The sequence below is a fragment of the Pristiophorus japonicus genome, chromosome 1 (assembly GCF_044704955.1).
Source record: "Pristiophorus japonicus isolate sPriJap1 chromosome 1, sPriJap1.hap1, whole genome shotgun sequence".
Lineage (NCBI taxonomy): Eukaryota > Metazoa > Chordata > Chondrichthyes > Pristiophoridae > Pristiophorus > Pristiophorus japonicus.
In genome coordinates this window covers 494,166,180-494,179,853 of record NC_091977.1, presented here as the reverse complement: position 1 = coordinate 494,179,853, position 13,674 = coordinate 494,166,180, and the positions used below count along the sequence as shown (strand labels likewise).

At 42.8% G+C, this 13,674-nt stretch overlaps 1 protein-coding gene across 4 annotated transcripts in view; it reads left to right on the top strand.

Annotated features, from left to right (window-relative positions):
- Nucleotides 1-13,674, top strand: part of zfat (zinc finger and AT hook domain containing) — a 187,885-nt gene that overhangs the window by 20,445 nt on the left and 153,766 nt on the right. For all 4 annotated transcript variants that reach the window (XM_070895392.1, XM_070895402.1, XM_070895412.1 and 1 more), the window contains one exon: nucleotides 11,758-12,018. In XM_070895392.1, the coding sequence (XP_070751493.1) occupies nucleotides 11,758-12,018 (261 nt within the window). The remainder of the gene's footprint in view (nucleotides 1-11,757; nucleotides 12,019-13,674) is intronic.

Below are 13,674 nucleotides of genomic sequence, written 5' to 3'. Positions count from 1 at the left end.
GGTGACTTCAATATGCACATAGATTGGTCCAGCCAAACTGGAAGCAATACGATGGAGGAGGATTTCCTGGAGTGCATAAGGGATGGTTTTCTAGACCAATATGTCGAGGAACCAATTAGGGAGGAGGCCATCTTAGACTGGGTGTTGTGTAATGAGAGAGGATTAATTAGCAATCTCATTGTGCGAGGCCCCTTGGGGAAGAGTGACCATAATATGGTGGAATTCTGCATGAGGATGGAGAATGAAACAGTTAATTCAGAGACCATGGTCCAGAACTTAAAGTAGGGTAACTTTGAAGGTATGAGGCATGAATTGGCCAAGATAGATTGGCTAATGATACTTAAGGGGTTGACTGTGGATGGGCAATGGCAGACATTTAGAGACCGCATGGATGAATTACAACAATTGTACATTCCTGTCTGGCGTAAAAATAAAAAAGGGAAGGTGGCTCAACCGTGGCTATCTAGGGAAATCAGGGATAGTATTAAAGCCAAGGAAATGGCATACAAATTGGCCAGAAATAGCAGCGAACCTGGGGACTGGGAGAAATTTAGAACTCAGCAGAGGAGGACAAAGGGTTTGATTAGGGCAGGGAAAATGGAGTACGAGAAGAAGCTTGCAGGGAACATTAAGTCGGATTGCAAAAGTTTCTATAGGTATGTAAAGAGCAAAAGGTTAGTAAAGACAAACGTAGGTCCCCTGCAGTCAGAATCAGGGGAAGTCATAACGGGGAACAAAGAAATGGCAGACCAATTGAACAAGTACTTTGGTTCAGTATTCACTAAGGAGGACACAAACAACCTTCCGGATATAAAAGTGGTCAGAGGGTCTAGTAAGGAGGAGGAACTGAGGGAAATCTTTATTAGTCGGGAAATTGTGTTGGGGAAATTGATGGGATTGAAGGCCGATAAATCCCCAGGGCCTGATGGACTGCATCCCAGAGTACTTAAGGAGGTGGCCTTGGAAATAGCGGATGCATTGACAGTCATTTTCCAACATTCCATTGACTCTGGATCAGTTCTTATCGAGTGGAGGGTAGCCAATGTAACCCCACTTTTTAAAAAAGGAGGGAGAGAGAAAGCAGGGAATTATAGACCGGTCAGCCTGACCTCAGTAGTGGGTAAAATGATGGAATCAATTATTAAGGATGTCATAGCAGCGCATTTGGAAAATGGTAACATGATAGGTCCAAGTCAGCATGGATTTGTGAAAGGGAAATCATGCTTGACAAATCTTCTGGAATTTTTTGAGGATGTTTCCAATAAAGTGGACAAAAGAGTACCAGTTGATGTGGTATATTTGGACTTTCAGAAGGCTTTCGACAAGGTCCCACACAGGAGATTAATGTGCAAAGTTAAAGCACATGGGATTGGGGGTAGTGTGCTGACGTGGATTGAGAACAGGTTGTCAGACAGGAAGCAAAGAGTAGGAGTAAATGGGTACTTTTCGGAATGGCAGGCAGTGACTAGTGGGGTACCGCAGGGTTCTGTGCTGGGGCCCCAGTTGTTTACATTGTACATTAATGATTTAGACGAGGGGATTAAATGTAGTATCTCCAAATTTGCGGATGACACTAAGTTGGGTGGCAGTGTGAGCTGCGAGGAGGATGCTATGAGGCTGCAGAGTGACTTGGATAGGTTAGGTGAGTGGGCAAATGCGTGGCAGATGAAGTATAATGTGGATAAATGTGAGGTTATCCACTTTGGTGGTAAAAACAGAGAGACAGACTATTATCTGAATGGTGACAGATTAGGAAAAGGGAAGGTGCAACGAGACCTGGGTGTCATGGTACATCAGTCATTGAAGGTTGGCATGCAGGTGCAGCAGGCGGTTAAGAAAGCAAATGGCATGTTGGCCTTCATAGCGAGGGGATTTGAGTACAGGGGCAGGGAGGTGTTGCTACAGTTGTACAGGGCCTTGGTGAGGCCACACCTGGAGTATTGTGTACAGTTTTGGTCTCCTAACTTGAGGAAGGACATTCTTACTATTGAGGGAGTGCAGCGAAGATTCACCAGACTGATTCCCGGGATGGTGGGACTGACCTATCAAGAAAGACTGGATCAACTGGGATTGTATTCACTGGAGTTCAGAAGAGTGAGAGGGGACCTCATAGAAACGTTTAAAATTCTGACGGGCTTGGACAGGTTGGATGCAGGAAGAATGTTCCCAATGTTGGGGAAGTCCAGAACCAGAGGTCACAGTCTAAGGATAAGGGGTAAGCCATTTAGGACCGAGATAAGGAGAAACTTCTTCACCCAGAGAGTGGTGAACCTGTGGAATTCTCTACCACAGAAAGTAGTTGAGGCCAATTCACTAAATATATTCAAAAGGGAGTTAGATGAAGTCCTTACTACTCGGGGGATCAAGGGGTATGGCGTGAAAGCAGGAAGTGGGTACTGAAGTTGCATGTTCAGCCATGAACTCATTGAATGGCGGTGCAGGCTAGAAGGGCTGAATGGCCTGCTCCTGCACCTATTTTCTATGTTTCTATGTTTCTATGTAACTAGCAGAGTGGACAAGGGAGAACCAGTGGATGTGACGTATTTAGACTTTCAAAAGGCTTTTGACAAGGTCCTGCAAAAGAGATTGTTGTGCAAAATCAAAGCACATAGTATTGGGGGTAATATATTGACGTGGATAGGGAACTGGTTGGCAGACAGGAAGCAGAGAGTCGGGATAAACGGGTCCTTTTCAGAATGGCAGGCAGTGACTAGTGGAGTGCCGCAGGGCTCAGTGCTGGGACCCCAGCTCTTTACAATGTACATTAACGATTTGGATGAAGGAATAGAGTGTAATATCTCCAAGTTTGCAGATGACACTAAACTGGGTGGCGTTGTGAGCTGTGAGGAGGACACTAAGAGGCTGCAGGGTGACTAGGTGAATGGGCAAATGCATGGCAGATGCAGTCTAATGTGGATAAATGTGAGGTTATCCATTTTGGTGGCAAAAACACGAAGGCAGAATATTATCTGAATGGCGGCAGACTAGGAAAAGGGGAGGTGCAACGAGACCTGGGTGTCATGGTTCATCAGTCACTGAAAGTGGGCACGCAGGTACAGCAGGCGGTAAAGAAGGCAAATGGTATGTTGGCCTTCATAGCTAGGGGATTTGAATATAGAAGCAGGGAGGTCTTACTGCAGTTGTACAGGGCCTTCGTGAGGCATCACCTGGAATATTGTGTTCAGTTTTGGTCTCCTAATCTGAGGAAGGATGTTCTTGCTATTGAGGGAGTGCAGCGAAGGTTCACCAGACTGATTCCAGGGATGGCTGGGCTGTCATATGAGGAGAGACTGGATCAACTGGGCCTTTATTCACTGGAGTTTAGAAGGATGAGAGGGGATCTCATAGAAACATATAAGATTCTGACGGGACTGGACAGGTTAGATGCGGGAAGAACGTTCCCGATGTTGGGGAAGTCCAGGGGACATAGTCTTAGGATAAGGGGTAGGCCATTTAGGATTGAGATGAGGAGAAACTTCTTCACTCAGAGTTGTTAACCTGTGGAATTCCCTGCTGCAGAGAGTTGTTGATGCCAGTTCACTGGATATATTCAAGAGGGAGTTAGATATGGCTCTTACAGTTAAGGAGATCAAGGTTTATGGAGAGAAAGCAGGAAAGGGGTACTGAAGGAATGATCAGCCATGATCTTATTGAATAGCAGACTCGAAGGGCCTAATGGCCTACTACTGCACCTATTTTTCTATGTTTCAAATGAGACCTGGGAGTTAAAATCCCGGGATGCCAGATGGTTTCACACCCACATCGACTCTTGCACTCCGATCCTCCCCCGAGTTAAAATCGGGACTAATAAGTTCAACTTGTACCTCTATTATCCCATCTGTTCTGCACAGAGTGGTATTAAACCGCGTGTGTTTAAACAGAGTGTAAAAGTTGGGAATTTGGAGAGTGGGAATTCGGTGTAGAGGGAAAGGGGGTAAGAGAAAAGATGGCCATCCATGGCTAACTAAAGAAATAAAGGACAGTATCCAAAAACAAGGGCGTACAAAGTGGCCAAAACTAGTGGGAGGACAGAAGACTGGGAAACTTTTAAAAGCCAGCAAAGATCGACTAAAGAAATGATTAAGAAAGGGAAGATAGACTATGAAAGTAAACTAGCGCAAAATATAAAAACAGATAGCAAAAGTTTATATAGGTATATAAAAAGGAAAAGGGTGGCTAAAGTAAATATTGGTCCCTGAGAAGACAAGACTGGGGAATTAGTAATGGGGAACATGGAGATGGCAGAAACTCTGAACATATATTTGTATCAGTCTTTACGGTAGAGGACACGATCAATATTCCGACAGTGGATAGTCTCGGGGCTATAGTGGGGGAGGAACTTAACACAATCACAATCACAAAGGAGGTGGTACTCAGTAAGATAATGGGACTAAAGGCAGATAAATCCCCTGGACCTAATGGCTTGCATCCAATGATCTTAAGAGAAGAAGCGGCAGGGATTGTGGATGCATTGGTTGTAATTTACCAAAATTCCCTGGATTCTGGGGAGGTCGCAGCAGATTGGAAAACTGCAAATTTAACGCCCCTATTTAAAAAAGGAGGCAGACAAAAAGCGGAAAATTATAGACCAGTTAGCCTAACATCTGAGGTTGGGAAAATGTTGGAGTCCATTATTAAAGAAGCAGTAGCAGGACATTTGGAAAATCAAAATTCAGTCAGGCAGAGTCAGCATGGATTTATGAAGAGGAAATCACGTTTGACAATTTTGCTGGAGTTCTTTGAGGATGTAACGAACAGGGTGGATAAAGGGGAACCAGTGGATGTGGTGTATATGGACTTCCAGAAGGCATTTGACAAGGTGCCACATAAAAGGTTACTGCACAAGATAAAAGTTCACGGGGTTGGGGATAATATATTAGCATGGATAGAGGATTGGCTAACTAACAGAGAACAGAGAGTCAGGATAAATGGTTCATTCGCTGGTTGACAACCGGTAACTAGTGGGGTGCCGCAGAGCTCAGTGTTGGGACCCCAACTATTTACAATCTATATTAACGACTTGGAAGAAGGGACTGAGCGTAATGTAGCGAAGTTTGCTGACGATACAAAGATAGGAGGAAAAGCAATGAGTGAGGAGGACACAAAACATCTGCAAAGGGACGTAGACAGGCTAAGTGAGTGGGCAAAAATTTGGCAGATGGAGTATAATGTTGGAAAGCGTGAGGTCATGCACTTTGGCAGAAAAAAATCAAAGAGCAAGTTATTATTTAAATGGAGAAAGATTGCAAAGTGCCACAGTACAGTGGGACCTGGGGGTACTTGTGCATGAAGCACAAAAGGATAGTATGCAGTTACAGCAAGTGATCAGGAAGGCCAATGGTATCTTGGCCTTTATTGCAAAGGAGATGGCGTATAAAAGCAGGGAAGTCTTACAAGAGCTATCTAAGGTATTGGTGAGGCCACACCTGGAATACTGTGTGCAGTTTTGGTTTCTATATTTATGAAAGTATTTACTTGCTTTGGAAGCAGTTCAGAGAATGTTCACTAGGTTGATTCCGTGGTTGAGGGGGTTGACTTATGAAGAAAGGTTGAGTAGATTGGGCCTCTACTCATTGGAATTCAGAAGAATGAGAGGTGATCTTATCGAGACGTATAAGATTATGAGGGGGCTTGACAGGGTGGATGCAGAGAGGATGTTTCCACTGATGGGGAGACTCGAACTAGAGGGCACGATCTTAGAATAAGGTGTCGCACATTTAAAACAGAAATGAGGAGAAATTTCTTCTTTCAGAGGGTTGTGAATCTGTGGAATTCGCTGCCTCAGAGAGCTGTGGAAGCTGGGACATTGAATAAATTTAAGACAGAAATAGACCAGAAACAGAATTAATCAATAAGGGGTTATGAGGAGCAGGCAGGGAAGTGGAGCCGAGTCCATGATCAGATCAGCCATGATCGTATTGAATGGCGGAGCAGGCTCGAGGGGTCGTATGGCCTACTCCTGTTCCTATTTCTGATCTTATAAAAGGAGGTGTTGCTTTCGCCTCCAATACTGGTAGTGGTTTGTGTTAAAGGTAAATATTTAATTTCATCTACCTATAACTCAAACTAGATCAAGTAATTAGTTAAAACATTAAACTATAAGCTAAGTTAATTAAATACATAAACTTTAATTAATTATAAATAAATAAATAAATAAATAAATACAACAAGGGATAGCAGTGCAGGTGGTATGCCACAACTGCAGCATGTGGAAATTTATGGAGATCACCACAGTCCCGGCCGACCACGTCTGCAATAAGTGTCTGCATCTTGAAGAACTTCAGCTTCGATTTGTTGAGCTGGAGTCTGAGGTGCAGTCATTACGGGGCATCAGGGAGAGTTACCTGGGCAATTTGATCCAGGTGGCAGTCACACCCCTTAGGTTAGGTAGTGGTACAGGTCAGGTTAGTGGTCAGATACAGGGTGGTGTCACTGCACTCAGGCAGGTCAGGGGACCCAGGTGCAGTGCTGGAGGAGCCTCGGTTTTTTCCCATAACTAACAGGTACGAGGTTCTTGCTGCCTGTGTGGATGAGGGTGAAGTCTGCCGAGTAGATGAGCAAACTGACCACATCACCATGGTACAGAAAGTCATTCAAGTGTGGGGAGTGAAAAGCGATGTTGTAGTGGTAGCGGACAGTATATTCAGGGGAATAGATACTGCTCTCTGCAGCCCGGACCGGGAGTCCCGAAGGCTGTGTTGTCTGCCTCGTTCCAGGGTTAAAGATATCTCCTCGTGGCTTGGAGGGGGAGGATCCAGTTGTCATAGTTCACGTAGGAATGAACGACATATGAAGAACTAGGAATGAGGTTCTGCTGAGCGTGTTTGAGGAGCTCGGGTCGCATTTAAAATGCAGAACCTCACGGGTAATAGCTCAGGTAACAATCCAGAGATTATGTGCAAATTGACATAGGGACAAGCAGATCAAAAGGTTAAATGCGTGGCTGAGAGTGGTGTCGGAGGAGTTTCAATTCATTGGGCACTGGGGAAAGAGGGAGCTGTTCTGTTAGGAAGGGCTCCACTTAAACCAGGCTGGGATCATTGCCCTGGCAAGTCAAATAACTAGGGTGGTAGATAGGGCTTTTAACTAATGAAGGGGCGGGTGCTAGAATTCAGGAAAGGGTAAATTCAAAAACAGTAAGTGAAATGTCAAGGCTATCGAACAGAGTAGTGATGTGGGTAAAAATAAGCAGAGTGGGTCAGTAAGGGACAAAGAACTTAACGAAGATAATAGGGCATCAATGACTAAGGTGACAACAAGGAAAAATAGAAAACAGTTAAGGCTAAAGGCTTCATCTGAATGACGAAGCATTCTCAACAAAATAGATGAATTAATAGCACTGATCTAAATGAATGTGTTTGATCTAATAGCCATTACGGAGACGTGATGACAGAGTGACCAAGGTTGGGAACTAAGGGCTAGATTTTCCTATCATTTTGGCGTGTTCTCAGCGAATTTCTCGGCGGTACAGCTATTTTTCTGCCTGGCGAAAGTTTCACCCTTAGTTTTTTAATGGTATCGCCCACACCTGAACACGCCCGCCGGGACCAAACCACTGACGTGCAACACCAAAAAAAATCGCCAGGGCATAAGTTTGGCCTCAACGGAAGCCATCCAGATCACCGAGGGAACCGCCCTGTAAAAGCTGCTTGAACAAGGCGGTAGGTGAGTACTGTGCAAAGAAAGGTAAGTTAAAGGTTCTTCATTTTTTTTAAATTTTAAAACTGTGATTATGTGTAAAAGTGTCTTGGGAATGCTTTTTACATTTTTTTTAATTGAAATTTAAAAAAATAAAGTTTCCTCCCCCCCTCCCTAGGCCCAACCGCAGCCTCAGACTAAATTTTAAATACTTACCATCCATTCCGGTAAGAACCGCCCATTTCCCTTTAACCGCCAAGAAAACCACCAACAATTAAGGTGCAACGCCCATTTTCTCGCCAGGCGATTATTTTAATTAGTTTAAACATAAAAGTGGAAATTCTCTCCAGCATTACTCACCAAACGTTAGCGGTTTTTCTGAACGGGCAATCAGGCGTTGAGGGGCTCATAAGAAAGTCTAGCACAATATTCCAGATTACTTGACTTTTAGAAGAGTTAGGCAGAATGGAAAAGTTGAGGGGGGGTGGGATGGGGTGTGGAGGGAAGCCCTGATAATAAAGGAGTGGATAAAGACAGTAAAGAGAAAGGATCTTAGCTTGGAAAAATAAGGTATAGAATCACTTTGCGTGGAGCTAATAGTTTTCTAGATCAGTATATTGAGGAACAAACTAGGGAACAGGCTATTTTAAATCTAGTATTGTGAAATGAGACGGGGTTAATTAATAACCTTGTAGTAAAGGAGCCTCTGGGGAGCGTGATCATAATATGATAGAATTTTATGTGGAGTTTCAGAGTGATTTAGGTAAATCCAAAATGAGGGCCTTAAATCTGACGAAGCAAACAAAGCATGTTTGAGAGGTGAGTTGGCTAAGGTAGGTTGGGAAACGAGATAAAAGATATGGGGCCTGAAATTCCGATTGAGGTCTTCCCGCGGGCAAACGAGTGAAATAGGGAAAAAAGATGCGCACTTGCCTGTTGCTGCTGCGCCCATTCGAACTTCCGTGCCTGAGGCCTCTGGTGACTGCACGTTGCAGCGCGTGCAGGTGGGGACGTGCGCAGGCCGGGAGCTGGAGACAGCAGCCTATAATAGGAACTCCTATTACTATGAATGAGAAATCCTCCCCAAACACCCAAAACACAATAAAAAGTAGAAAATAAACTACATATTTAACATTCATATAAATTAAAGTTCTTATAAAAAAATATTTTCTCGACTTTTAAAATTTTTTTTTAATTAGGCTTTAAAATAGACTTACTGTAGTGGGGAGGGTTTTTAAAAATAAAATGTGTTTTTATAACTTTATTTTAAAATGTTTAAGTATTTTTAAACACTTGCGCCTATAAAAGTAGGTTATACGCCTGCTTTTTCAGGTGCAAGATTTTAAAGGACATTTGCAGGGCAAGATATTTGTAAATATCGGAAATCTTGCCCTGCAAGTGTCCTCTCTCCCGATCTGCGGATGATCTGTCAAGCCAGAAACTTGACCGATCGGAAAAGCCGGTTTTCAACACATGCACATTGCGCGTTGAAACCCGGCTTTTCCGATGCCTTCCCGGGTCCGTAGCAACTTCGTACGGACCCAGGACATTGGAATTTCAGGGCCATGATGATAGATAAGCAATGGCAACCATTTAAAGAAATAATCCATAGTTCACAACAATTGTACATTCCCTTAAGGAATAAAAGCCCCACAGGAGAAATGGTCCAACCGTGGCTAACGAGAAGTTAAAGATAGTATTAGTTTACAGGAGAGGTTAATAATGTTGCCAAAAAGAGTAGTAAGCCTGAAGATTGGGACGATTTTAGAATTCAGAAAAGAAGGACCAAGAAATGAATGAAGAAAAAATAGAATATGAGAGTAAACTAGCAAGAGACATAAAAACAGATTGTAAAAGCTTCTATAGGTATATAAAAAGGAAGAGATTAGTAAAAGTAAATATGAGTCCTTTACAGGCAGAGACAGGAGAAATTATAATGGGGAATAAGGAAATAACAGATATTAAACAAATACTTTGTATCTGTCTTCATGGAAGAAGACACAGAAAACATTCTGGAAATAGTGGGGAACCAAGGGTCTAGTGAGAACGAAGAACTTAAAGAAATTAGTTTTAGTATAGAATTAGATCCCCAAATTAATGGAACCAAAAGCTGACACATCCCCTGGACCTGATGGCCTACATCCTCGGGATTTAAAAGGGGTGGCTATAGAGATGGCAGATTCATTGTTTTTGATCTTCTAGTACAGTCCCCTGTGGATTGGAAGATAGCAAATGTAATCTCGCTATTCAAGAAAGAAAGGAAATGGAAAACCGGAAACTGCAGATCAGTAAGCCTGATACCAGTAATAAGGAAAATGCTTGAATCTATTATTAGGAACGTGGTAACGGGGCACTTGGAAATCATATTATAATTGGACAGAGTCAACACTGATTTATGAAAGGAAAATCGTGTTTGAACATAAGAAATAGGAGCAGGCGAAGGCCATTTGGCCCCTCGAGCTTGCTCCGCCATTCAATAAGATCATGGCTGATCTGATCCTGGCCTCAACTACACTTCCCCCCCCCGCTCCACATAACCCTTAACTCCCTTATCATTCAAAAATCTGTCTACCTCCACCTAAAATATACTCAAAAGACCTAATATCTAATGAGATTTTTGATGATATAGCTAGGGTAGATAAGGGGGAATCAGTGGATGCAGTGTATTTCAGAAAGCATTCAATAAGGTCCACACAAGCGGTTATTACTTTGAATTAGAGCTCATGGGATTGGGGGTAATGTATTAGCATGGATTGAGGATTGGTTAATGGACGGAAAAGAGAGAGTAAGAATAAATTGGCCATTTTCGGGTTAGCAGGCCGTAGCTAGTGGGATACAGCAAAGATCAGTGCTTGGGGCTCAGCTATTTACAATCTATATCAATGACCTTGATGAGGAGACCGAGTGCAATACCTGTATATCCAAGTTTGCTGACGATACAAAGCTAGATGCGCAGGCAGCGGAAGGAGCGTGCGGCAAACCAGGCTCCCTGCCCATCTTTTCCCTCAACGACTATCTGTCACAGGTGGGACAGAGACTGTGGTTCTCATATTGGACTGTACAGCCACCTAAGAACTCATGCTAAGAGTGGAAGCAAGTCTTCCTCGACCCCGAGGGACTGCCTATGATGAGATGAGAAAGTAAGTTGTGAGGAGGATACAAAGAAGCTTCAAGGGCACATAGACAGGTTCAGTGAGTGGGCAAGATGGAATATAATGTGGAGAAATATGAAGTTATCCACTTTGGTAGGAAAAATAGAAAAGCAGAATATTTTTTACATTGTCAGAGATTGGGAAATATTGGTATTCAGAGGGATCTTGGTGTCTTTGTACACAAATCACTGAAAATTAACAATCAATTAGGAAAGCAAATGGTATATTAGCCTTTATTACAAAGATGTAGAGTATAAGAGTAAATAAGTCACTGCAATTTTATAGGGCTTTGGTGAGACCACACCTGGAATACTATGTACAATTTTGGTCTCCTTACCCAAGGAAGGATATACTTGCTATAGAGGGAGTGCAACGAAGGTTCACCAGACTAATTTCCAGGATGGATAGATTGTCCTATGAGGAGAGATTGAAGAGACAAGGCCTATATTGCGTAGAATTTTGAAGAATGAGGGGTGATCTCCTTGAAGCATATACAATTCTTGGGGCTTGACCGGTTGGATGCTGGGAGGATGTTTCCCCTGACTGGGGAATCTAGAACTAGGGGTCACAGTCTCAGAATAAGGGGTTGGCCATTTAGGTCTGAGATGAGGAGAAATTTCTTCACTCAAAGGGTTGTGAATCTTTGGAATTCTCTACACCAGAGGGCTGTGGATGCTGAGCTGTATATTCAAGGCATAGATTTTTGGATATTAAGAGAATCGAGGAATATAGGGATACTGTGGGAAAGTGAAGTTGAGGGAGAAGAACAACCATGTTCTTATTGAATGGCCGAGCAGGCTTGAAAGGCTGAATGGTCTACTCTTCCTATTTCTTATCTTCTTAAGTTCAAAATGTTCTTAAGGTGCTGTTGCATCCCCGTTCATTATAGTACACAAAAAATTAGCCACAGTTTAAGTTATCCTGGACAATTCTGACTGTTCTGTCTCATAACTCTATTTTAATTTAGCGACAGTAGCTGTGAAGAGGAAGAGGGGACGACCCAAAGGTTCAAAGAAGAAATTCTACACTGAAGCAGAGGAGCCTGGCGATGCTGGTAATTGCAATCTGAGTTCAGAGAGTAAATTTGATCAAGAAGAGGAGGAACTGGAGGAGTCTGATTGTTTGGACTGCAGGAAGTGCAGTCGGAAATTTTCGAACAGGAGACAGCTGCGGAAACATCGTTGCTTTGTTGTACTGAAGGACGATGGTGAAGACGAAGCAGAAGATGGTAATACTTATTTATCACCAGACATTACACTGGGTTTAATGCTTTACTTATAAATTTAGCGATGCAGTTTTATTTTTCTGCTAAATATGATTTGATTTTGTACATTGTGTTTGTTTATGGGGCATGGAGGGTGAAATAGGAGACTCCACAATTTCACATACCCCTTTGAGAAACAGCTTAAATGATTCAATTGTAACTATTTTAAAGCTATTTTGGAAATCTTCTCTTGACATGCGAGAAACAGTATTTTGGACCTTGTAGTGCCCGTTTTATGGATGAAAAATGGGTGTTACGATGCCCAATTTCAGGGATAACGTCTTGCGCCCCTAGGGCACTTTCAAGACGTCCAAGCCGAAATTGGGTCAGACGATTGTTGCTGCCTGAAACAGGCATTGGGCCCATTAAATATGTAAATCGGGCCTAATGCTTGTTTTATGTCCCCTTACAGGCACAGGCACGCACAGGCATCTTCCACTCTTCAAGATGTAGTTTCGGGATCTGGACAATTAGGTCCTTCATTGAAACACCTGTGAACTCGTCCCTTTTTAGCGTGGAAGCAAGTCATCCTCGCTTCGCGAGGCTGCCTATGATGATGATGATGTTCCCTCAAAGAAATTGAATTGCGATCCCTCCCCGCCCCCCCCCCCCCCCCATTCCTCTCCTGAAACTTGCCTTTGGACCGCTGCCACTGAGGCAAACAACCTGATATTCATGCTACCTCAAATGTGCAAGTTGTCCGTGGAGACGTGACAGGTGGCAGTAGCACACATGAGTGACCATGAATGTGTGATCCTACACAGTCTGCAGAGGCGTTATATATGGCCCAATTCTATTCTAGCCCCAATACTCGAGCAGAAATACATGAAATTATTATATAGCAATGAAGAACACAAAGTCTGGCTAATCTTTTTTATTTCTCTCCTTAAGGCAAGGATGCTGGGGCCAATTGTAGCATTTAAACTTTTGACTTACCTGAGATTAACATAGTCTATAATTGTATCTGAGCTGTTGCTGCACTGAAAGCCTCTGTTACAATGCATCAGTGGAGTCTTTGATGCAAATATTTGAACTTATTCAGTACTGTAGAGTTTCACAGCTTTCTAATATGTCACAGGTATATTTAAGTTTTAGGGTACAAATATAAACTGGTTAAGCAAACCCGTATAGACCATGATGGTAGAAAATGCTGATAATACTCAGCAGGAGAAGGCAGCATCTATGGAGAGAGAAACAGAGTTAACAAGCCTGAATTTGCGGGCGGAAGCCTCCGACCAGCAAAAATCTACTAACTTACCTTCTACCTCAGGATCCACGGAGACTTGCGCTCCTGGGCCTCTATTCACATAGGCCTCGCAAGCGCCCCTGGGGTCATGTGGGCTGGCCCAACCAATTAAAGAAGAGGATCCCCATTCATGCTTATAGGGATTCCGGAACGCCCATAAGCATGAATAGGGATCGTATAAAAATACATTTAGCATAACAAAAAATTTTAAAATTACACATTTAAAATGAATTAAAATACAATATAATTAAACACTTAAAACAAAATGTTTTAAAGGGGCTAAAAATAAACTTCCCTTTATTGTACATGTGTTTTAATGTTTAAACGAATGGTTAAAAAAATTACTTTTCTGTTTTTTTTAAACTCTTACTTTG